Source organism: Lagenorhynchus albirostris, chromosome 5, assembly GCF_949774975.1.
Source record: "Lagenorhynchus albirostris chromosome 5, mLagAlb1.1, whole genome shotgun sequence".
In the NCBI taxonomy this organism is placed as follows: Eukaryota; Metazoa; Chordata; class Mammalia; order Artiodactyla; family Delphinidae; genus Lagenorhynchus; species Lagenorhynchus albirostris.
Genome location: NC_083099.1, coordinates 67645888 through 67672117, shown reverse-complemented (window position 1 = coordinate 67672117; position 26230 = coordinate 67645888). Strand labels below are relative to the sequence as shown.

General features: G+C 36.9%; 1 protein-coding gene across 2 annotated transcripts in view; it reads right to left on the bottom strand.

Annotated features, from left to right (window-relative positions):
- The window catches only part of TP63 (tumor protein p63), a 267957-nt gene extending 241933 nt beyond the window's left edge, over positions 1–26024 (bottom strand). Inside the window, exon 1 of one of the 2 annotated variants that reach the window (XM_060150266.1) lies at positions 25879–26024. In XM_060150266.1, coding sequence (XP_060006249.1) covers positions 25879–25940 — 62 coding nt within the window. In that variant the 5' untranslated portion in view covers positions 25941–26024. The remainder of the gene's footprint in view (positions 1–25878) is intronic. The other variant, XM_060150268.1, reaches the window with a different exon arrangement.
- Between the last annotated feature and the right edge of the window lie 206 nt (positions 26025–26230).

The following is a 26230-nucleotide window of genomic DNA, read 5'->3' as shown; positions in this document are numbered from 1 at the left end:
AATGATCCAGCTTCTTTTCCTTCCTTCCTTTTTTTATTTTTTATTTTTTTGATTAGTGTTAGCATGGTATATTATTTCCATCCCCTTACCTTTAACCTATCTGAGTCTTTATATTTAAAGTGGGTTACTTGGGACTTCCCTGGCAGTCCAGTGGTTAAGATTCCACCTTCCAATGTGGGGGGGTGTAGGTTCCATCCCTGGTCGGGAGCTAAGATCCCACACGCCTCGTGGCCAAAAGGCCAAAATATAAAACAGAAGCAATATTGTAACAAATTCAATAAAGACTTTAAAAATGGTCCACAACAACAACAAAAAAACTCTTTAAGAAAAATAAAGTGGGTTGGGTTTCTTGTAGATGACATACATTTGGATATTGGTTTTTGTCATTCCACTCTGACAATCTCTGTCTTTTAGATGGTATGTTTAGACCATTCACATTAATGTGATTATTGGTTTAGGTGGGTTAATAGTGACCATGTTTGTAACTGTTTTTATTTATTGTGTTTGTTATTTGACCCTCCCAACCACCCCTATTTTATCTCCTCTATTTGTGTATCAATTATAATTCAACATTCTTTTAGTGGTTACCCTGGAGTTCACATTACCTTTTTTCAACTAATCTAAATCTGCCTTCAAATAATAATATACTACTTCATGTAGTAGGTACCTTACAACCAAAAATTCTCAATTCCCTTTTTCTCATCTCTTGGGATACTGCTATCACTCATTTTACTTAGCTATATGTTTTAATCACACAGTACATTGTAGCTATTACTGTTTTAAACTATCTTCGCTAGACCAATAAAGAGTAAGAAAAATATTTTATTTTACCTTCATTTATTCTTTCCCCAACCCTCTTCCTTTCTTCATATAAGAAAGATACTTTTACTTAAGCATCTTACCTATATTATTTTTCTTCTGCTTTGAGAACTTCTTTTAACATTTCTATAGGCAGGCTGATGGCAATGAATTCCCTTAGTTTTTATATGTCTGAAAAAGCCTTTTCTTTCACTTTTGAAGGATAATTTCACTAGATGTAGAATTCTAGGTTTGTATTTTTTTCAGCACTTTCAGTATTTCACTCTACTTCTTGCTTGAACGATTTCTGAGAAGTGTACTGCAATTCTTATCCTTGCTCTTTACAGGTAAGAGTCCCTCTGTGCCCCCTGCCCCCTCAGCTTCTTTCAAGATTTTCTATCTTTGGTTTTCTACAATTTCAATATGATATTCCTGCGGAGGCGGTGTGTGTTGTGTGTGTGTTCGGTTTTGGGCATTTATCCTGCTTCTTGTTCACTGAACTTCCGAGATCTGCAGTTCTTTGTTCCATTGATTTGGGAATGTTCTCAGCCATTATTGCTTTAAATATTTTTTTCTGCTCAGTTCTCTCTTCTTCTGGTGTTCTAATTACAAATACGTTACATGTTTTGAAATTGTCTCACAGTTCTTGGATGATGTTATTTTTTTTCCTTTGTTTTTTTTCTCTCCATGAATTTCAGTTTGAGAAGATTCTACTGACATCTTCCAGTTCACTGCTTCTTCCCCTGGCTGTGGGCTGCTGATGAGTCTTCGGATGAACCCAAAAAAGGTAATCTTCATTCTTGTTATACTGTTTTTTTGTTTGTTTTTAAGACTTTATTTTTTAAAGCAGTTTTGGATACACAGCAAATTTAAGCAGAAAGTACAGAAGTTTCCCATATATTACCTATTCCTATATATGCCTAGTCTCCCCCATCATCAACCAGAGTGGAACACTTGTGACATGATGAACTTAACTTGGCAAATTATCACTCAAAGTCCATAGTTTATATTAGAGTTCACTTTTGGTGTTGTACATCCTATAGCTTTGAGCAAATATATAATGATAAGTATCCACAATTATAGAACCATACAGAATACTCTCATTCCTCTAAAAATCCTCTGTGCTCTGCCTCTTCAACCCTCGGTCTACAAAAATCCTGGTCACCACTGATCCTTTTCCTATTTCCATAGTTTCGCCATTTCCAGAATGTCCTATAGTTGAAATCATACATTATGCCACCTTTTCAGATTGGCTAATTTCACTTGGTAATATACATTTAAGGTTTTTTCATGTCTTTTAATGTCTTGATAGCTCATTTCTCTTTAGCATTTAATAATATTCCATTGCCTGGATGTACCACAGTTTATCAATTCACTTACTGAAGGACATCTTGGTTGTTTTCAGCTTTTGACAATTATGAATAAGACTGATATAAAACTGCTATAAACATCCATATGCAGGTTTTTGTGTGCATATACATTTTCAACTCATTTGGGAAAATATAAATGAGCACAATTGCTGGATTGCGTTTTAAGAGTATGTTTAGTTTTGTAAGAAACTGACAAACTGTCTTCCAGAGAGGCTGTGCCGTTTTTTATTTCCATCAGCAATGAAGGAGAGTTCATGCTGCTCCACATTTTTGCCAGCATTTGGTGTTGTGTTTTGTTTTTTGGCCATTCTAGTACATGTGCAGTGGTATCTCATTGTTTTAATTTGCAACTCCATAGACATATAATGTTGAGCAACTTCTCATATGTTTATTTGCCATCTGTATATCTTCTTTGGTAAGGTGTCTGTTCAGGTTTTTTGCCCACTTTTTGACCAGGTTATTCATTTTATTATTGAGCTTTAAGAGTCATTTGTATATATTAGGTAACAGTCCTTTATCAGATGTGTCTTCTGCAAATATTTTCTCCCAGTCTGTGGCATGTCTTCTCATTTTTTTGACATTGTCTTTCACAGAGTGGAAGTTATAATTTTAATGAAGTTGATAATGAAGCTTATCAATTATTTCATGGATCACACCTTTGGTGTTATATCTAAGAATTCATTGCCATACCAAGGTCATCTAGATTTTCTCCTGTTTTTTTTTTAGGAGTTTTGCAGTTTTAAGTTTTACATTTAGGTCTATGATGCATTTTGAGTTAATTTTTATGAAGGGTATAAGGTCTGTGTCTAGAAGTTTTTTTTTTCTTGTGTATGTGAATGTCTGCTTATTTTAGCACCATTTGTTGAAAGACTATCTTTACTCCACTGTACTTACCTTGCTCCTTTGTCAAAGATCAGTTGACTATATTTAGGTGGGTCTATTTCTGGGCTATTTTGTTCCACTGATTTATCTATTGTTTCACCAAATACCACAGTGTCTTGATTACTTTAAGTCTTAAGCTTGGGTAATGTAAGTTCTCCAACTTTGTTCTTCAATAATTTGTTTACTCTTCTGGGTCTTTTGCCTCTCCATATAATATTTAGAATCAGTTTGTCAATATCAACAAGGTAACTTCCTGGGATTTTGATATGGATTGCATTGAATATACAGTTGACTCTTGAACAACAAAGGTTTGAACTGCTTGGGTCCACTTATGTGCAGATTTTTTTTCAATAAATAAGTAGTATGATACATGATCCATAGTTTGTTTAATTAATCTACAGATGCAGAACCACTGATATGGAGGACCAACTGTAAAGTTACACACGGATTTTTGACTGTGTGGAGGGTTGGAGTCCCTAACCCTTGCATTGTTCAAGGATCAAATGTATAGATCAGGTTGGGAAGGACACAATATTAAATATTTCTGTGAACATGGGTTATCTCTCCATTTATAAAAATTTCTTTCATCCATGTTTTATAGATTTTCTTATATAGATATTGTACTTATTTTGATGGATTTATATACCTAAGTATTTCTTTTTTTATGTCCTAATGTCAATAGCATTGTTTTTCATTTCAAATTCCACTTGTTCACTGCTGGTATACAGGAAAGCAATTTACTTTTGTATATTAAACTTATATCCTGCAACCTTCCTTATAACTGCCTATGAGTTCCAAGAGGGATTTTTGGTTTTTTTTTTTTGCTTTTGGTTGATTCTTTTGGATTTCCTACATAGATAATTATATCATCTGCACACAAAGTGTTTTATTTCTTCCTTCCCAATTTGTATGCTTTTATTTCCTTTTTTTTTTTTTGACTTACTGTATTAGTTAGGGCTTCAAATATTATATTGAAAGCAATGGTGAAAGGGAACATCCTTGCCTGTTCCTGATCTTAGCAGGAAGGCATTTAGTTTCTCACCATTGAGTATGATGTTAGCTGTAGGTTGTTTGCATAGATACATACAAAAAATATCTATAAAATATATTTTTTATCAACTTGAGGAAGTTCCATTAATTCACTGTTTGCTGAGAGTTTTAAATCATGAATACATGTTGGATTTCGTCAAATGCTTTTTCTGCATCTATTGATATAATCATGTGATTTTTCTTGTTTAGCCTGTTAATGTGACTGATTACATAAACTGATTTTTTTTTGCAGTACGCGGGCCTCTCACTGTTGTGGCCTCTCCCGTTGTGGACCACAGGCTCCGGACGCGCAGGCTCAGCGGCCATGGCTCACGGGCCCAGCCGCTCCGCGGCATGTGGGATCTTCCCGGACCAGGGCACGAACCCGTGTCTCCTGCATCGGCAGGTGGACTCTCAACCACTGCACCACCAGTGAAGCCCCATAAACTGATTTTTGAATGTTGAACCAGACTCGTATACCTGGAATAAATCATAATGTTACATTATTTTGATTTCTATCATTTCCTTTTGATTCTTAAATTTTCCATTTCCCTTATATTATTCATCTGCTCTTGCATGTTTTTGACTTTTTCCCTTAGAGCCCTTAACACACTAATCTCCTCTTGGATAATTTCAACACCTGTGTCATATCTGAGGTTATGATTGTTTTGTTCTTCAAACTGTGACTTTCCTACCTTTTACATGCTTTGAAATTTTTGTCAAAAGCTGGACATGTAAAAGTAAATTTTCCTTTAGTTTAATGATTTATGTTAATATTGCTAGAAGTCAGACCGTGATTAAACTTTCCGTAGGTATAGGTGTCAGAGGCTTCAAATTTCTCCAGCGTCCTTATTTTTAGCTCTTGCTTCGATTTGGGGCATTCCTTTGTGAAAGTCTCTTACTCACAGATCTTTCAGGTGTAATCTACTGATGTTATACTGGAGTCCATTTGGTATAGTGATAAGGTGTTGGCGAGGAAAAAGGTTCTATTCGATTCTAATTAAACCTCAGTCTTTTAGTGGATCTGTACCACAGGGATGTGATCTTCACAAGTGTTTCTCCACTAGAATAGCTTTATTACTCCTGACCTCTATTCCCTTTTCTGACTCCAGTATTCCCAATCTATTTTCTTGAAACCCTGGCCCCTCTCAATGATGTTATTTTTCCTCCTTACAAAGATATTAAGGGTGGATGGGACCTGAGAGGGAAGATTACCAACTGATGAGCCTCTGGTAGTCTTTCCCTCTAGATAATAGTCCTTTTGTGATGTTATAGAGAACACTTTATTTCACATTGGCTTCTCTTTCCTTTCCCTTCCATGGGGGATCTTACTCAGATCCTCATAGTAAGAACCTGGTGGGGTTCGCAGTAGAAGCCCAGGAAAGTGTGGGTCTCTTCCAAGACTGCAGTTCAAAGGGTCTCTTGCTTTAAGCTAGTGGACACAACCTCCAGCAATTAATCAGTTAAATGATCCCACCACTTTATGGCTTCTGCTGCAGCTAGGCAGATCTCTACTGTCTTTCTCTCTGCATGAACCTATCTCTTCAGATTTTACGGTGGCTATTTGTCTTGCAACCTCACTTTTCTAATAGGTACAAGAAAAGTTGTTGATTTTTCAGTCCAGCTTTTTCTTGTTGTAAGAGAAGTTACAGTCTCTGAGATCCTTGCATATTGGAGTTAAATTAAACCATAAGTCTCTCTAATTTTTAAAGATTTTACAGAAGCAGATATCTCAACTTCCATTTAATTTTGTTCCAGTAGACTAAAGATAGCTTTAAAAATTATGACAAATGTTCCTTTCACTTCCACAAATTCTGTGAGTCTATGAGAAGGTTAGCTATGGCATTTCTTGCTAACTGATGATCAAGGCTTGATATTACTATAAAATTCATTGCAGGGTGCTACATTTCAAGAACTGTCCCATGACCTTCCCATTCAGGTGTTCTCAGTGGAATGCAAAAGCAAAAATTTGGCTTCTCTCCACTAACTCAATTAAGATCCCTTCTAGCTCATCAAGCTGAACAAAAAAGTACGTTGAGGGCATGTGACCGTGGAAAATAAGAGGACATGACACAAAAGACTTGGGCCAGGAAATTTTATGTTGAAATCTGAGTGTGAGGTATCTCAGTACATGAGATTTCTAAATACGTAGGTCATCAATGCAAATATGAAAGGGCTTTATGATTTCTAGATTTTCCAACTTATTCTATTGATCATTTCTTTAGGATTTTTTTTTAAATAGATGTTTTTGGAAAAAAGCCATTACAACGTTGGCATATCTGAGAACTCTAGTCTCTTTCAAGGTAAGCATTAGTAATATATCTCTCCCACAAAGATTCAGCTGAAAAATACTTCTTAAAATTACTTTATTCAAAAATAATTATATATATACCAACAATTTGTACACTTTTTACCCTTTAGTAAATATCGTAAAGGATATGAGTATCAAGTAACCTCAGATACTTTTATGTTCTAATATTAAAGCCAGTAAACAAAATAATCATCTTTTGATTTTAAGATTAAAATGATTTTGTCCTATAGCATGTAAAGGAAAATATAACTCATCTTCTTTAATATACATTTCCATTTTAATAATCTATATTTTCACTTTGTCATGAACAATCCCTTGTCATTTGCTTCTTTAGAATGGTTATAAATTTAAAAATTCAAAACCTTCGTGTTAACACTCTTTTACTTAAGTAACTATTTCATATGTTTAGTGGGATACTTCAACTGGTTTTTTACTGTAAGACACACTGCTGGCAAATGGGTCTTACGCTTTCCCAGGTTTAGGTAATAAGCACAAATATGTCTCACAAATAAATGGGAGATTAGGTATATAGAATGTTCTATGAATAACAAACACGCATAAAGAGAGGATCTAATCATCATTTGATTATTTAATCTCTTCAGCCCTAGGGGAGGGTGGGCTGAAATTTAACCATTTCTCCCCCAAGTACAAAGAACCACATGAAAGACTTGAGATGCTTCTAACATACTCTTTTGGGTTTAAAATAACAAAGATTAGGGCTTCCCTGGTGGCGCAGTGGTTGAGAGTCCGCCTGCCGATGCAGGGAACACGGGTTCGTGTCCTGGTCCGAGAAGATCCCACATGCCGCGAAGCGGCTGGGCCCGTGAGCCATGGCCGCTGAGCCTGCACGTCCGGAGCCTGTGCTCCGCAATGGGAGAGGCCACAACAGTGAGAGGCCCGCGTACCGCAAAAAAAAAAAAATAAAAAAATAACAAAGACTAAGAATCTGTTTATATTTAATCATTAAATATATAAAGGTTATAGACAAGCATCTTATTATAAATAAAACATGGTTTAGGGCAAAAGCTTTAAGAAAATTAAAGGAATTTTTGCTTAATAATTACATCTCATAAAAACTATCATACCATATATCCAAAAAGGTCTAGTTTTAGGTAGACTGAACTGAGACATCTGGAAATTAGGTTATTTTATTATTATAATAAGAACACCACCACCACAACAACCAGCAGGTACCATGATTTGAAAAGAAAACTGTACTTGTTTTGATTCAATTGGTCTAAATTTAGCAGATAATTATTGAGCAGAGTTTTAGGAGAATTATATAAGATAGTTTATAATAGTAACCAATAATGGGGACAACTCAGAAACTGAGAAATAAGATTAATTGCCTTTTGTGAGCAAAACAAAAATATACTGGATCTCATTGGCAAAGTAAAGAGACAGAAATGATCTTAGGCCAAAAATAGAGTGAAATCTGATCAAATATACTAACATATCTAAAGGAAAAATGTGTAGTCAAGGATAGAGAATTTGTTGGTTATTGTCAGGGCTGAGGAACAAGAAGAGAGGTACATTTTCTTGGGTCTCCAGCTTTGTCCTGACACATGTATATTCTGGCTCAAGAACATGAGTACCTATATGGTTCTCTCAGTGTGTATATCTTTATGGAGTTAGCTGTATGGAGATGGATTTATCAGGCTATGAAGTTATCCATTGACCTCCATTTTTCTGCCATGTCATATTCGTCTAGCAACATCCTGAATCTAATTTGCTGTCCCCTACAATATGTCTACAAGAAAAGAATATGCTTATCAGCCGAAGGAAGCTTATTCAAGACGGCCATATTTCCCATTGTAAGAGATGATACACTGGCTTTCTCATTTTCATATATCAGTCTGAGTGTTAACAAAGAAGTGATCTTGTGCTGAAGCATCAGACCCCTAAGCTTTCAAGTTTTGAGAGTTAGCTTTGCATTGACGCATTCACTGAGGTAATACCATGCTGTGGAAACTAGATGCTCTCTACGGATGACACCCAAGCCCCAAATAAGGTCCTTCTCTATAAGCTTCAACAATTCTATTGGTCAGATTTTGAAATGTATCCTTGATACTACCACTCTTTATCACCTTAGTACAAAGAATCATCAATTCTCATCTAGACCGATAGCCCCTAGATCTGGTCTCTACAGTCTGTTTCCCACATAGCACACAGCCAAAGTAATTCTTTAAAATGTAAGACAATAAAATTCTTATGAGAGAAAAGTCAACCCCTTTTTACATCTAGACGCTGCAGCCCTGCTCCCTAACAACTGATCTCATCTCGTCTCTCCATTCTTGCCCACGCTGTTTCAGCCACTCCAATCTCCTCGCATCCTGGAATTCTCTCTTCCCCAGATTTCTTCCTTATTCTCTTCAGATCTCTATTCAAAGGTCGCCTCATCTGAGAGGACTTATTAGATGACATCCCATTTCATATAGGATTCCTTCCAAACCTGTCATTCTCTCTACATAGCCCTTATCCTGCCTCGCTTTTATGCAGAGACTTAGCACTACCCAGCACATCGTGTGTTTATTTGTGAACTGAAGGTATCAGTTCCATGACAGCGGGATGAGTTTTTGCTCACTAGTGCCTGGAATAGGGCTTGATGCATAGATGGTACCCAGTACATTTGTTAAATCAACAGTTGCAAGAGAAATGTGTAATAACAAAGGCTATTAGATTAGCTTCCAGGAATTTAGTCCTGCCTTTACCCTCAATTAGACTTCTGTGTGATATTTGACAAGTCACTGGCTCCCTATCTTCAGCTTCTTTATCTATAAAATGCAACTAATAATAGCTCTGTGGGTCAAATACTATATGTGAAAGGGTTTTACTAATAAAACCCTGAAAAATTATGAGAGATTTGGAAAAACAAGATATCCAGGCTTACAAACAGGATAAGCGGCAAAGTTTACTGAGAAGCACACTGAATCCTGAGTGTGAAATGCTGACTAAGTCCCAACTCTCCCACTGACCAGCTCTGTGACTTTGGGTCGCCACCCTTTTAAACCTCATATCCCTGATGAAAGAAAAAACTCCTTTTCTCAATCAGATTTTTTCAGTCATTTTAAAGAAGTTGTACCTTAGTCATCAGGGAAAGCATCAGTGACTAAGGATTTTTTAATTAACTGCTTCTCCGTAATTTTTCAATCAACAAGTTATTCACTGAGCATGTGCCAGGCTCTTTTCTAGGTGTTTGGGATAAATCAGCGTATAAACCAGACACATATCCTCATGGAGCTTACCTTCCACTGTGGAGAGACAGGTAAGAAACAATAAACATAAGTAAATGAAGTAGTATTTTGGAAGGTGATGTGTATTATACGGACAAAATAGCATAGTAAGGAACTGGGGATTGGAAATGTGGAAGGGGAAGGGGATGAGTTTGCAATTACATAAGAGGCCATGACATCTGAGCACGCACTGCCATTGAAAGACTTTCTCTCCTCCTCCTTCCGCTTTTATTTTTTTTGCTCAAAAATTTGATACTATAAATATATTTTGCTTAAAATTATAGAAAATATATACTCCCACTGAAGTAGCAGATTATAATAATAAACCTTTGAAGAAATATTATTGTAAAAACCTTTGAAATTAATCTTTCCATGCAGAAATCTGTAAGCTTCTTACAAAATGCAGTTGATCTCATAAGGTTTCTTAATACTGATTTCTTTAAAAGAAGCAAAATTCTCCTTGCAAATGAAATAAATAGTAATATCTTTAAAACTCATACATATTCTTTAGTCCACTTATTTTGAAACTCATGAATTTTAGTGTTAACTTTTCTATTCTGGAAACTGCTAAAGCAAGGTGGTGAGTGGAGGAAAGGTAGAAAGGCAGAGGCTTTTTTTATGTATGTAAGACAATGTCCCATCGTTTGGCTTTTGCCTTCCTAGGAAGGCTGCGTGCACAATGACCAGGCAACCATGCCTCGTAGGATCAGGAAAATGGCAAAAGGGATGTTAGGCTTCCAGAGAACAACCATGTAGAGTCTGAAATGGCTTTCTAGGCAAACGCAATCAATTGATCCCCTCCATCAGCCCTCTGGATTGTAGTGTGTGACTAGAAAAGCCACCAGAGGAAGACCTGTTGAAGTGGGCACTCTAAGAGGGAGACAGTTGGAATTAGTTTATGGGTCATATTTAATGACCTTGGTGAACTGCTCATCACAGAACTGAGACATACGAAGCAGTCATTGTTTTAGCACAGATACTCACTATGTTAGAAATTTTTAATGCCCCAATAAAGACCTAAATTTTAGGGCATGACTAATAAAGAAAAAGTCCAAAATGACAGAATAGTCATTTTTAGCCTAAAATCTTAAACTGAAGAACCACATCATTATTTGGGTTCCTATCTGGTTACAGCAGCCCTCCTCCCTGAGTACAAAAAACCTGTATATCCACCTGCAACCTGGCGTAGAACATTGGTGTCTGTTTGTCAGTGCTTCTGGAGTTCTTGGAAGTGACAAAATGTGACACAAATGCTATTATTTATAGTCTGTCCCTGTTCAATGAAAAGAATCCATGGGCTGCTGTTGCCAAGAGCAGCATTAGTTACCCAGCCTGACAATCTCATTTCAGGGTTCTCATTGGTTGAGACTGAACAGAGTTCTTTAGGCAATGAAAATCACAGACCTCTCTTATGACTAGCGAAGCTTATTTCAGACCCAAGTTGCCTCTGGTTTCTAGTAGTGTTTGTACTGCACACATTCTCACAGGGTTTGACATGACAACCAAAGCCATTTTGTCAGGGAATAGATTATAGGTGTGGCCAGCCACCACCTCTAGTCTCAAACTCAATTCATTTGCCTTTTTCACTTCTATCAACTTTTTTTTCCCCTAAGATTTATTTCTGTTGTTATATGGATATGAATTCCAATAGGTCAGGTCCCTGCCTGCCTAGTGTCTCCTATTTGGTCCTTTACTTGATCTGAAACAATGTATCAAGTAAGGGAAAGGTAGATAAGGAGTGAGGGAGAGAGAACAAAAATATAAAAATGTAAAACAAAAACATTCTAACTGAATTAAACAATTATTGAATATCTACTATGTTCAGGACTCAATATTAGACATGGTATATATTCATAAATAATTAAGAGCTTAGTTTTTTTAAGTAAATACATATAAATACCTTTACAGAAATATAAATAAAGTTCTATGGCATATGAGAAAAGAAATATAACACATTATTTGCAATGATAAGCAAAAGCATTATTCACTCAGCCATTCACTTCTTCGTTTATTTTGCATTTGTAAAGCACCTTCTATATACACTCAAGGAATATCAAAATAAACAAGACAGTCCCACCACTTGAAAGTTGTATAAGTAGCTTCTCAAAATTCAGTGTGATCAGAATCCCCTAAAGAGTGTGTTAAAATACAGATTGCTGGGTCACAACTCCAGGTATTTTTTTGATTCAGTAGGGCTCAGATTGGGTCTGAGAGTCAGCATTTCTACCTTGTTCTTGGGTGCTGCTATTACTGTGATCTCAGGATTATACCTGGAGAACTATGAGGCTAGAGCAGTGCTTCTCAAATTTAGTGTCCATGAATCCCCTTGAGTTCTTGTTAAGAAGTAAATTCTCATTTAATAGGACTGATGCAGGACCCCAGATTCTGTAATATTCCATGTACTTCACTTTGAGTAGTGAGGGTTTAGTAGGTGGACAGAAACTTGTAAGGAAATACGCACAGAAGACATTATGAAATAAACAGTAATTAAGACAAACCTTGAAGAAGGGATGGGGTTTTTGCAGGGGGCCTGTGAGAGTGTGCAGACAGAACAGGTTCAGGGCAGGCTGGGGGTGTGAGAGAGGGAAAGGGACAATAGATTTTGATCAGAAATGGAAGTATGAGGTGGTATGATTTGGGACTGGAATAACTTCCAGTAATGAGGAAGTCCAGGACATGGTTATATGGGTCAGTAACTGGAACAGAGCAGAAATGGGAGCTCCTTGAGTTAAGGAAGCCAAGGAAATGTGAGACTACATTATAGGAAGGACACCAAAAGGATACTGAAGTTCCCAAAGAGTTGGCAGAAGTAAAGAAGAAAATGGAGCCAAGTTACCGAGGAGAAGCTCCTAAAGTCAGTGCATTGTCATGAAGTTCAGTAGATCACTTTGATGGAAGAGGTTTCAGAAGACATGAAATTAATGAGTGATGATGGGTAAACAATGATCTGAAAACAGCAGTGTTGAACGTGAAATATGTTAGGTCCATCCCTTGGCCCTCTGAATAAAAAGACTTTGCTTCTACTGAAGAACAATGGGTAATATGGGTATTTTCAGAGAAAGAACAGCTTTCAGTTAAGATGAGCTAGCAGAGGAGTACAAGGAACAAAAGGTCAAGGTGGTGGCAAGTCAAAATACCACACTGGAAAAAATGTCACATGGGTAGTGGAAATGGGAAAAAAGGCTGAATTAATTTGGATAGAGTTGAGAGAATGTGGAAGAGGATTCTATTTACGTCACCAAATTTCATAACAGAAATTAGGGAATGAGGGATTTGTGCATTATTAACAGCAATGGGGGAGCAAAAGTAGTGATTCAAAATAAACAACAACAGTTAGAAAACAATTAAACTAAGGACAAAAGTCATCCCTACATAGAATCTACTGAGAGTTAATTAAGGTATGACCATAAAAAAGTAATGTTATAGAAATCAGGATCCTACTCATCTCCACCAGTGTCCAGCTATTTTAACCTGGGCAGATTACACAGCCTCTCTGTGCCTCAATGTCTTCATCTGTATAATAAGGATAAGAGCTATCGCCTATACAACACTTACTATGTGCCAGTTGCTGTCTTTAAGTCCTTTGTACAATTAACTCATTTAATTCTCAAAGCCACTCACTCAGGTAGGTGGTCTATCAATCATGCATGAGAAAACAAACACAGAGATTAAGTTAGGAGATCTAACAACTGGCAGAGAATTTGAACCAAGGCACCCTGGCCACAAAAACCAGTCTCTTAAACATTATACTACTGTCTCTTGGTTAGTAATAGATAATACTAGTAAATACCTCTTAAAGTGATTTGAGAATTAAATGTGTAAAGTGCCTAGAACAGTTTCTGACACATAATAAGAATTCAAAAAATACTAGATATTTAGTGGCTTATGCCTCATCCTCATTTTCTAAAAATACAGGATCAGAAGTTGAGATCCTAGAAAATTAGTAATCATGGTTTCTGTAGTTATCCTAGTTAATAATAAAAAAGTGCTAATTAAAACCATATGTCATCTACTAAATTAGCAAAATTTAAAAATAATATCTAAAACTGGAACTCTTAGGCAAAATTTATTGGCATACCCTTTTAATGAACAATGTTTTCCAGAAACTTGAAAAAGTATATACACTTTTATTTGCTAACCCTCTTACTTCTTAGCTGGCAGCATATTCTGGGGGAAACAGAAAAGACTTTAGATCAGGTCGTCCTGGTTTCAAATTCTGACTCAGGTAAAAATGAAAATACAAAGAGTTCCTTCCACATACTAGTTAAGTCATCTTGGTTCAGCTAGTCATTTCTCTGAGCATCATTTTCTCATCTGCAAACTGGGCATATTACATAGCTAAGAAAAAACAGATTACATGAGATAACAAGGGTAAATTACACAGCAATTTGTATAGATTGAACATGTATTAGTTGCTTTCCTTAAATATTTGGTTCATGAAATGAACCCAAGAAAATAACTCAAAAAAAGTGGCTATATACGATTTTTAACTTATAATAACCAACCTAAATATTCAATAAGGGAAATAAATGTATTAAGTTGCATTGATATGATGAAATCCTTATGCAGTTATCATAAATACAAAATATATGACAAATGGAAAGGTCTTATGTAATTTATGTAATAGAATATTGAAATTATTTTATGATTACAATTTATATATAAAAATTATGGAGCCAGAAGATGACATGGAAAACAACTGTTTTACTAGATTTGTTTTTTTGGCTTCTACTATTGTTGAGAACATGTCATTTCTCTAATAATTTTTGATATCATTAATATCAAGTCACAAATGCTTTTATCTGAATATTTCATCTGAGAATATCTAAAGTGCTCTGACATTTATGTTTCGACCTGAGCTTCAAAGATCTTTCTTTAAATTGCACTTAATTCAGATGGTGCTAGAAGATCTGATATAGCAAAAACCAGTACTTAAAAACTTTGAATTTTTAAACTTCTTATCATACATTCATTTAATAAATATTTACTGAACATTATTGAATAATTTTGTAGTTTCCAATAAGCTTGGACTATTTAAGCCTTTGTCATTTCCTTTTTTCTATTCCTCCTTGTCACCCCAACAAACAATATCTATCAGTTTATTTAAATATTTGCTAACTTACAAAACTCCTTTAAAATCTGCTTAGCAACTCAGATAAACTAGATAGCAATACTAAAACGTATTTTTAAATAAAATCCAGAAGTTATACATTTTGTCAGTTCTTAATTTTTGATATGTGGCTGTCATAATTTCTCTCACAAAATGCCCCAATTTTACTTTTGCAGAGCAAAGCTTGAACTAGTTTTTAAAAAACTGTTTTGTGACATTTTTAGCTTTTTCAGGAATATTCTACATTCCCAAGAAGCAAAGATACACAGAGCTTCTATGAAAGAGAGAAGGAAGAAAGGGGGGAGAAAAGTAGAGAGGGAAAATATTCAAGATTTAGAGGTAAAACTGTATATACATTTTACGTAGGAAGATAAGGTGGGTCCTCAAATGTCAGATAGAAGGGCAAGTAGTGCTTTCATAGACAAGCCTTTCACTCAGTGAAGACATGATTCAACATAAGATTCTATAAAGTGTGCCACATTCACACCAGTGCTAATGTGAAGAGAAGTCATCCAGTGAGATCTCTTCACTAAGCTTGAAATATTCATTAAAACCACATCAGCCTCTACAGGATACTAAAAAATAGCTTATGCAGGTGCATAGATATATCACATTAGATTGAGATGCTGACTTTTGATTGCTCATAATTTAGTTGGAAAATCCTGTCAAGAAGAAAGTTTTTCATTCATTGCCTGAGATAAAAGTGTTCACAAGAAAAATAAAATGGAAACATACATCTTATTAGCACTTTTTACTTAGGGGAGGTTGCAATGAAAAAAGTTGGAAGAAAGTGAGTTTTCCCATGGAAATCTTCAATAAATTATTTAGGTAGTTAAGAAGTAAATGACACTACTAAGTTCAAGCACAGAAATGGAAACACTGAGTCAGAAAAGGAAAAGAAAAGCTAATGCTGAATTTCAAATAAAATATCTAAAGCCTGGTATTTTTAAGGAAGCTCTAAAAATTGACCACCTTGATGAAATGTCAGGATATGACTGGGGCATAAGTTAAATACAATCAACATGGGGGATAAGTTAAATACAATCAACAATCTTAAGACATGACACACTTAACTTTAGAGGCAAAAGGCTCTATTGCAGTGTTACCCCTATCATAAATTTGTACGTATTCTATTATTTATTTCAATCTATATCACCATCTGTAAAAAAAGCTTACATTAAAAATCTACTCTAGGTCTTCCCTGGTGGCGCAGTGGTTGAGAGTCCACCTGCCAATGCAGGGGACACGGGTTCAAGCCCTGGTCCGGGAAGATGCCATATGCCGCCGAGCAACTAAGCCCGTGTGCCACAACTACTGAGCCCGCATGCCACAACTACTGAAGTCCGTGCGCATAGGGCCTATGCTCTTCAGCAAGAGAAGCCACCGCAATGAGAAGCCCGTGAACCGCAACGAAGAGTAGCCCCCACTCGCCACAGCTAGAGAAAGCCCGTGTGCAGCAATGAAGACCCAATGCAGCCGAAAGTATATAAATTTTTTTAAAAAAAATCTACTCTAGGTAACCATGTGGCTGATTAAATTATCACACTAGCTTCCAATTTCGTACTTCTTTTTCTTTTTAAATTTATTTATTTATTTATTTTTGACTGTGTTGGGTCTTCGTTGTTGTGTGCAGGCTTTCTCTAGTTGTGGCGAGCGGGGGGCTACTCTTCGTTGCTGTGCGCAGGCTTCTCATTGTGGTGGCTTCTCCTGTTGTGGAGCATGGGTTCCAGGCATGCGGGCACCAGTAGTTGTGGCTCGCGGGCTCAGCAGCCGTGGCTCGCGGGCTCCAGCGTGCAGCCTCAGCAGCTGTGGCGCACAAGCCTAGCTGCTCTGCAGCATGTGGGATCCTCCCGGACCAGGGCTTGAATCCGTGTCCCCTGCATTGGCAGGCGGACTCCCAGTCAATGTGCTACCAAGGAAGTCCCCAATTTTGTACTTCTTGACTCAAAATGCTCTATCAGTCTTATTATTATAATGCTGGTATTGCCCTCAATTATGAGAGAGCTGCACGAGTTCATGGAAAGTGCGAATGGGTGCTGTTCAACTTGAGAAATTAAGTTTGCTCATTTGAAACAAAAGAAAAAGATGCGAGAAATTTAAAAGTGGCAAGGAGATTTTCAGCCCTCATAATTCTTCTTCTAAGCTTAATTATTTCACTCTGAACTTGAAAGAGTCTAATTCATAATAAAAAGAGTCAAATGTAAGTGAAGATTGGAAGGCAAACGATAGAATAGAGTGACAACTCTCTCCGTCTAAATTATCCCCCAAATATTATGGCTTAAGGTAAAACAGAAATGTTAATAACTGTCATTTCCCAAAACCTGACAAACCAAAAAGTACACACCACCCCATGTCCATGTCTCATCCTATTTTAAATGGAACAAAGTGACTTTCAGAGGCTGGGAAGTGCATAATTACATAGGCTGGAGTCTTTGGACTTTGATCATAATTATAGTGCTTTATCCATCCATCACTTGTTGCTTGAGGAGTATTCCTTGGTGAGTTCTTTAAAGGAGATAGAAACCCTGTCAGGACAAATTTGAGCTACAAAACAGCTAATCAAAAACTTGGCTCTCTTGACTTGAAACAGATTGAAAATTGCCACTTTAATCTCACAATCCATTTGGCTTTTAAGTAAAGTGAGAACATGAAGTCTGTCTTTGGAAAGGCATGTGGTCTCTGCTGTTCATACCACTGGGGGTACCTTTTTACGAGCTTCAACTGGGACATTGGGTCCAAGTTTGTCTCGCTCTCTCAAAATTGGGTGTGCATACAAACCAATCATCTGGTGTGCTTGATAAAAATGCTGCTTTTGCATTCCTTGCCCTCACCCTCAATTTCTCAGAGGGAGGCATCAGTGTAATTTAAACCTAAAATTAACTGGGAAACGTATACCACCAGAAAGCCTGCAGCTGTTTTTTCCCAAGAGTGGTCTGAGACGTTCATGAATCAGAATTGTTTGTTTTTGTTAACAATGCAATTCCGAAGCTCCACCTGGACTTATCAAGTCATAGTCTCAGGGTATCGATGTAACAGCTCTCTGAATTCCTGACAGCATCAGAAGTGAATGTGTATATTACTATATTTTCCTGAATCTGAATTTGGGCATCACAGTTTCAGTTACCTCCTAAGAGTCAAATGTATTTCACTATGAAGCATTTTGAGAAACCTCAACAGATGCTACTAACCAAAGTCACCCTTCAAACTTGCTGCCTTCAGAGGGGTGCTTTGTACTTGCAGTCCCCAGCCTGCACGGCCAGGGCCTTCTACCCTTCCTTGCACCTCACTGTAGTATTTCTTCTTCTTTTTTTTTAACATCTTTATTGGAGTATAATTGCTTTACAATGGTGTGTTACTTTCTGCTTTATAACAAAGTGAATCAGTTATACATATACATATATCCCCATATCTCTTCCCTCTTGCGTCTCCCTCCCACCCTCCCTATCCCACCCCTCTAGGTGGTCACAAAGCACCGAGCTGATCTCCCTGTGCTATGCAGCTGCTTCCCACTAGCTATCTAGTTTACATTTGGTAGTGTATATATGTCTATGCCACTCTCTCACTTTGTCCCAGCTTACCCTTCCCCCTCCCCGCGTCCTCAAGTGCATTCTATAGTAGGACTGCGTCTTTATTCCCGTCTTGCCTCTAGGTCCTGCATGACCTTTTTTTTTTTTTTTTTTGATTCCATATATATGTGTTAGCATATGATATTTGTTTCTCTCTTTCTGACTTACTTCACTCTGTATGACAGACTCTAGGTCCATCCACTTCACTACAAATTACTCAGTTTCATTTCTTTTTATGGCTAAGTAATATTCCATTGTATATATGTGCCACATCTTCTTTATCCATTCATCTGTCAATGGACACTTAGGTTGCTTCCATGTCCTGGCTCTTGTAAATAGACTTGCAATGAACATCGTGGTACATGACTCTTTTTGAATTATGGTTTCTCAGGGTATATGCCCAGTAGTGGGATTACTGGGTCATATGGTGCTTCTATTTTTAGTTTTTTAAGGAACCTCCATAATGTTCTCCACAGTGGCTGTATCAATTTACATTCCCACCAGCAGTGCAAGAGGCTTCCCTTTTCTCCACACCCTCTCCAGCATTTATTGTTTGTAGACTTTTTGATGATGGCCATTCTGACTGGTGTGAGGTGATATCTCATTGTACTTTTTGTTTGTTTGTTTGTTTGTTTTTTTGCGGTACGCAGGCCTCTCACTGTTGTGGCCTCTCCCGTTGCAGAGCACACGCTGCAGACGCACAGGCTCAGCGGCCATGGCTCACAGGCCCAGCCGCTCCACAGCATGTGGGATCTTCCCGGACTGGGGCACGAACCCGCATCCCCTGCACTGGCAGGTGGATTCCCAACCACTGTGCCACCAGGGAAGCCCCCTCATTGTAGTTTTGATTTGCATTTCTCTAATAATTAATGATGTTGAGCATTCTTTCATGTGTTTGTTGGCAATCTATACCTAGGAATAAACCTAGCTAAGGAGACAAAAGACCTGTATGCAGAAAATTATAAGACACTGATGAAAGAAGTTAAAGATGATACAAATAGATGGAGAGATATACCATGTTCTTGGATTAGAAGGATCAACATTGTGAAAATGACTATACTACCCAAAGCAATCTACAGATTCAATGCAATCCCTATCAAACTACCAATGGCATTCTTCACAGAACTAGAACATAAAATTTCACAATTTGTATGGAAACACAAAAGACCCCGAATAGCCAAAGCCATCTTGAGAAAGAAAAACGGAGCTGGAGGAATCAGGCTCCCTGACTTCAGACTATACTACAAAGCTACAGTAATCGAGGCAGTATGGTGCTGGCACAAAAACAGAAATATAGATCAATGGAACAGGATAGAAAGCCCAGAGATAAACCCACGCACATATGGTCACATTATCTTTGATAAAGGAGGCAAGAATGTACAATGGAGAAAAGACAGCCTCTTTAATAAGTGGTGCTGGGAAAACTGGACAGCTACATGTAAAAGAATGAAATTAGAACACTCTCTAACACCACGCACAAAAATAAACTCAAAATGGATTAAAGACCTAAATGTAAGGCCAGACACTATCAAACTCTTAGAGGAAAACATAGGCAGAACACTCTATGACATAAATTATAGCAAGATCCTTTTTGACCCACTTCCTAGAGAAATGAAAATAAAAACAAAAATAAACAAATGGGACCTAATGTAACTTAAAAGCTTTTGCACAGCAAAGGAAACCATAAACAAGATGAAAAGACAACCCTCAGAATGGGAGAAAATATTTGCAAATGAAGCTACTGACAAAGGATTAATCTCCAAAATTTACAAACAGCTGGTGCAGCTCAATATCAAAAAAACAAAGAACCCAATCCAAAAATGTGCAGAAGACCTAAATAGACATTTCACTGTAGTATTTCTATGTGTGAAGTTCTTCTTTGGATTCCCTGAGGTCTAGGATGGTATCTTACTCATACCTTCTATCTTCCCCACCCAGCACCAAGAAAATAAATAAGCTCATGGAATACTTTAGTTAAACAAACAAATCAAAACAAAGTTTTAGTTTCCATACTTACAATTTGAGGATAAAAATCTGGTATGTGGTGAATTCATTTCCTATTGCTGCTGTAACGAGTTACCACAAACTTGTGGCTTAAACCAACCCAGATGTACCATCTCACAGTTCTACAGGTTGGAAGCCTGATACAGATCTCACCGGGTTGAAATCAAGGTGTTGGCAGGACTGTGTTCCTCCTGGTGGCTGTAAAGGAAAATGTGCTTCCTTGCCTTTTCCACCTTCGAGAGACAGCCAGCCTTCCTTGGATCCTGATTCTCTTCTATGTTCAAAATTTGTTGAATCTTTTCTCACCTCACATCACTTTTATTCTTTCTCTACCTCCCACTTCCACTTAAGGACTCTTGCGATTACATTGGGTTCCACATGGACAGTCCAAGATAATCTACCTATTTTAAGGTTGGGTGATTAGCAGCTCTAATTCCATCTGCAACCTAATACCCCTTTGCTGTGTAAGTTAACATATTCACAGGTTTTGAGCATTAGGACGTGGCTATCTCTGGAGGGCATTATTTTGCTTACCATACCTGCCACAGTGGATCAGCTATGTAATGTGTTGAATAACACTTTGTTAATCATAAAGTTCTATACAGATCTAATAAAATGTTATGTTCTGTGGTAGAAATAGCACTGAACAGGGAAGAGACTTGAATTCTAGACTTGGTTCTGCTACTATTTGTGTGTGTGTGATTTTGGGCTAATCACTTAACCTCTCTAAGGTTTTAGATTTCTCAATTCTAAAGCAGAAGAATTGGGACAAGTCAAGATCATGTCAAGACTCATAATCATCTTTGTGCTTAATTGAAAGATGATATAGAGCAAAATGGAACTTAAGGTTTGCCTCCATGAGGATACCATTGTCGCTGGGAAGGAATCTCCAGTTCACTGTTGTGCCATGCCCACAAGAGTAGAGCTGAGCAATACCCTAAGGGGATGCATTTCAGACTCTGGTTGGGTTAATATTTAATTCTCAATGTCTTAGTTGTGAACAGTTGGCCAGAAGTTGTTATCCCTACTTATCTCATGAAGAAACTTTGATTTAGATAGCTTAAGTGATTTTATGAAGGTCACATAATCAATGAGTGGTGGAGTTAAGACTATTGGATAATAGTCTTTTGACAAGTCCTATGTGCCCTCAGCTGACACACTTCCCTGCCTCTCTGCCATTTAAATGCACTCACAGCTCAGGAGCAGCATACAGAATTATAATACATCATACTTTTGGCTAACTCTACAGTGGGTCATGAAGGTCTTTTGACATGTATTCTTGTGGAAATTATAAGGGTTGGAGGCAGATTTTTCTTGACTACAACTGGTGGCTACATTAGTCCCTGCTGATAAACTGTACCTTTGTATTTCTTTATGAACCAGCTCTTCCTGTCCTCTGCCTTGCTTCATTTCAAGTACTGACATAACAACCTACACAGACTGCAGCATGTCAGCTCATTCCTTTCAGTCAGACAAAGAAACTTAATGATTCTAGAGCTAGCTAAAATTAATGGCTTAGCCTTATTAAAAACTGGCCTGCTCATTGAAATGGATGGATACATCCTTAATTGGCATCAGCAATTATATTATTAAATGTTATATCAATTTTTGAAGTTTCCATGTGCACATAAACAACACTATGGGCACATTTTTCATGTGTTTTTCTACTGGGTATGACCTTGGGAGGAAAAAGAGCATTTGAAAAAAAAGCAGTTGGAGATAGTTTAGTAAAGGAACTATTGATCAAGGGAGAAGAGATATGGTATGGCTTTTTGGAGTTAGCAGTGGCTAGAAATGGTTACCACTCCTATGCTCGAAGGAAAAGGAGAGAGCAGTTACTCAAACTCAAGACGTCTGGAACTGTGGTTGAGAGCCCCTACAGGACCTGCAGCCTTTAGTAGAAAACGTAGCAGAACAGCAGGGAAACATATACCCCAAATTCACTCTCCTCCTGCCCTTCGATCTCCTACTAGAGGTGCCCACTGGTTGAACCCAAGAGGAAACCAGAGGAGAAAGGAACTGTCAATGCAATCTTCATAAGTCAGCTTCCTGGGATTCCGAACAAGAAGGATGTAGGGTGGATGTGGAGAAGCAAGTGGAAGACACTCAACACAGGACTACATCTGTCTTTATGCGATTGCATTTGACAAATAAAATGATCCATTGTAAGTTCGCTGTCACCCACTCCCCTCCTCCTCCTTTTGGGATATATTTAGAAAATACAGTTAATAAAGTTGACCTTTAAGCTAGTAAAGCATAAAATTCACAATCAATATGTAATTTACACAGGAAATACTTCTTACTCATCCATACAGTACTTTAACAGTTCAAGCTTCTTTTGAGTAGAGGGTGACTGAAAAAAATAACTCAAAATCATTTTACAAGTGGTTCAAATAGTAATATGTTTTACTTTCTCTTATTTTTAGTCCTCAGCTATCACAGTGTTTCAAAATTTAATCTGGATTCCTTTTTATCATTTTAGCTGGTTTATTTTCAAAATGATATTTGGAGGAATTTAATCTGTCTTTTAGAATTACTTGGTTAAAGAGATTTATGTTAAAAACTAGGTGGCAATTCTAAAAACTAAAGGGTGCAAGAAGACCCAAATTATAACCCAAACCATAAATTAACAAAAGTTTAACTTGTAAAATGCTAAATTTTAGATTCATTTTGAATATTTACTAATAAAAAGTAAACAGAACTCACTGTATATGGTTTTAATTTATAAGGAAACTGTATCTTACCCTTTGGCTCTTATTTATTGATTTTGCATAATTTCATCTATTTTTGTTAAAATTAAGTTAGCAATAAAATGACAAAACTTGTGATTTGTCCACCTTCTCTTCTTCTTGTAATGGTCAATAGCATCAAAGGGGAAATCTAAGCTCTATAGCTTAAGTACTGTTTTGATTTTCAGAAAAGTTTTTGTAAAGACTAGAGTAAATTAGCATCCACATCAGAGCACAACTAAATACATAATGTGTCAATATGTTCAGGTGCAAAGGAAAAAGTAACAGAGGGTGAAATCTCAATTTTAACTGAGAGAATGATTACCATCATACTTTGAAATGTATATTAAAATTGGCTTTTGAGGAATGGCATTAACATTTAGCAGTAAACGATAATAATAAGCTCTCATTTATTCTATTTTCTGATAAAAAGAAATTTATGCATTAAGGTAGCTTAGAGTTAAAAATAACAAGAAATCCTGTTCTTTCCTTTTTTGAAAATTCTCTTTTATAATTTCTTTCTAAAGACAAGGTCAGGAAAAAGACAAATTTAACTATGTAGATGACTATGATTATGGAATGATTAAATTTGGTCTTACTTAAAATAGATTTTGTAAACTGAGAACTGCAAGGGTTGTCTGCTTAGAAAAAACAGCTCAAACTCATTCACTCCTTAGGTATCAAAGAGAATATTGTTTGATTCTTGCTTCGACAATATATATTATTATAGATTTCTTATAGTGATATCCCACTTATTCATTCATTCATTCACTAAGTAGTCTAGAAATATCTGACAAAGCAGTTAAAATATATGAGGCAAATATATGTTATTAAATATATAAGTACTATAAAGTTAAATAAATAAGCATTACAGCTATATCTTACTCATTTTTGTATTTCCAGTGCCTTGCACAGAGTAGATGCTCGGCAGCAAATATTTTTCTTTCGTTTACTTGCGGATTAAGTTTTTATTACAAATGGAAAGTACATAATCTTGCCTAAAACAATTTACTTGGCAAATAAATATTCCCTGACCATCCTGCAACACCATCTCACAGCTCCCCAACATGCCCCCCCTTCCCCCAAAGTGACACTCACCATGATTAAAGTTCAGGGATTCAGCAACATTTAAAATATTTTTAAAGTACTATTATTATTTTAAATTTTACAATCTGACAAAAACTGAGGTGATATTTGCTCCATGAATTAGCCGGTTTCCGGGACACTCCGAAAAGCAATTTCCTCATGTATCTATATTTACAGGCTTCCCTCATCAATCACTAGAAATACCTCTGGACAGAGGTGTACATGATTGACATGTGGGTTGCTAGTCAATAGAAAAATCTTCTGCCAGAGCTGAGATAGATCCATGTACCTACTTTAAAAAAGATGCCATCAAGGGAAGCGTTATACAGCAAATGTTTCACCACAATTACCCTCTTAGAAATAGTATTTCAAAGATTTTATTGAAGTAGGAAATTTTGAGGCTGGAAAAAATTTCGAGAACTAGAAAATCTTTAGTGTTTTGCTTTTTATCCACCCACTCCCCAACACCAATGAAATCTTATGTAAGAACGTGAACTCCAGAGCCATTCATTTTTGCTACTATTGTTCATGGCACACAGCAAGGCAGGAATCAAATCACCATTCACATTTCCCGTTTCAACCTGGAGGACCACAAACTTGCTTCCTCTCTCTCTTTCCTTTTTCTTCCTTTCTTTTCTTACTCTGTCAACCATTCCATTTACATTTCTCTCTTACTTTTCCTCTTCTGCTGTCTCACACAGCCCACCAAAAATCTCCCAGGAAAAGAAGCTACGTCTACATAGTCCACATTCATGTTTACAAGGTAACAAATCTTATTAATGAAAAAAGATCACACAGTTTCCTTAACTGCCTGAGCAATGTGACCGTGAGTCCTGGCCAGAGAGCCCACTGGACTGCTGGGATGAGGCTCTAATAGGCACCATGGTGAATGACAAGTTAACCCCTTTGGAACCACACCATTTTCAGCAATCAGAGGACCTCCCTCATTAGTCTCAGAAAGTAAAGTATGAAATTCCAACATCAAATCTCATACTGTTAAATTAACAACATCACACTGCTACATACGACTTGAATATCTCCCATAACTTTATGACTGGAAAAACACTGTTCAGATTTCATTTACCAGTTTAAAAATAGCAAACTCTAATTTGAAACACACACACACACACACACACACACACACACACACATATCGTGCATGCTCACTAATATTCCCTCTTAGTGCTAGGCAAATGTTCCTTCCTATAAACAGAAATAAAATTGAGTATAATTGTTAAGTTTTAAAAGTCAGATTTGTCAAAAGATGCTGTTTGTTATGAAACAAATCAAGAAGAAAATATGCCACAGAGCCAAAATGACAAGCCACAATCTGTTTGGTATAACAACGGCTATTTATCTGTTTTTAAGGTATAAATCAAAATTATTCTGTGTTTCTTTTGACTTGAAGATCACCCACAGACTATTCTATTCCTGTCCAATGAAATGTCTTCTTCTTGGGTTGGTGAGCGCTGATCCAGACAAATAACAGATTTTAAACATCTTAAAATGGTGTGACCATTTTTTAAGAAACCATGGGAAGATGGTCTACAAACTTTGTTACTTTGTACATCCAGATAGGAACTAAAAAAGAAAACCAGAAGAGATGCCCACAGACCACTTTAAGTCCACAGAAAGTGCAAAATAATATCACTGTGCTCATAAACAAAGAGAGGCTGCTCTTTGTACACAGCAGAAACACTCATCATACACAAGGCACTCCAATTAAGTTTTGATAGAAGTTACGTCACGTTTAAACTCACCGCTGGATGTAAGGGTCGGGACAGTACTGTAGGGTGGCACACCGTGAAGTTTCAAAATTCATTTCCTTCAACTCGCTTTGATATCAACAAATGGAGAACAGTATTATAACATATACACATATACCTGTGTATACATAGATATAAAGCCAGAAGGCTAAAAGCAATAGGGTCAAATGCTATCAGACATAGAAGTGTAGACACTTCCCCCCTTCACACACATTTGCAAAGAGGCGGAGCGTTTCTTGATTTGAGCCAATGAGATTCATCAAGGGACTAAAACATCAGAAACAGTCGAATCTTACCAGCTGGGCATCCTCTCTAAAGTTGTTCTTCCCCCTCTACCACGGCTTTA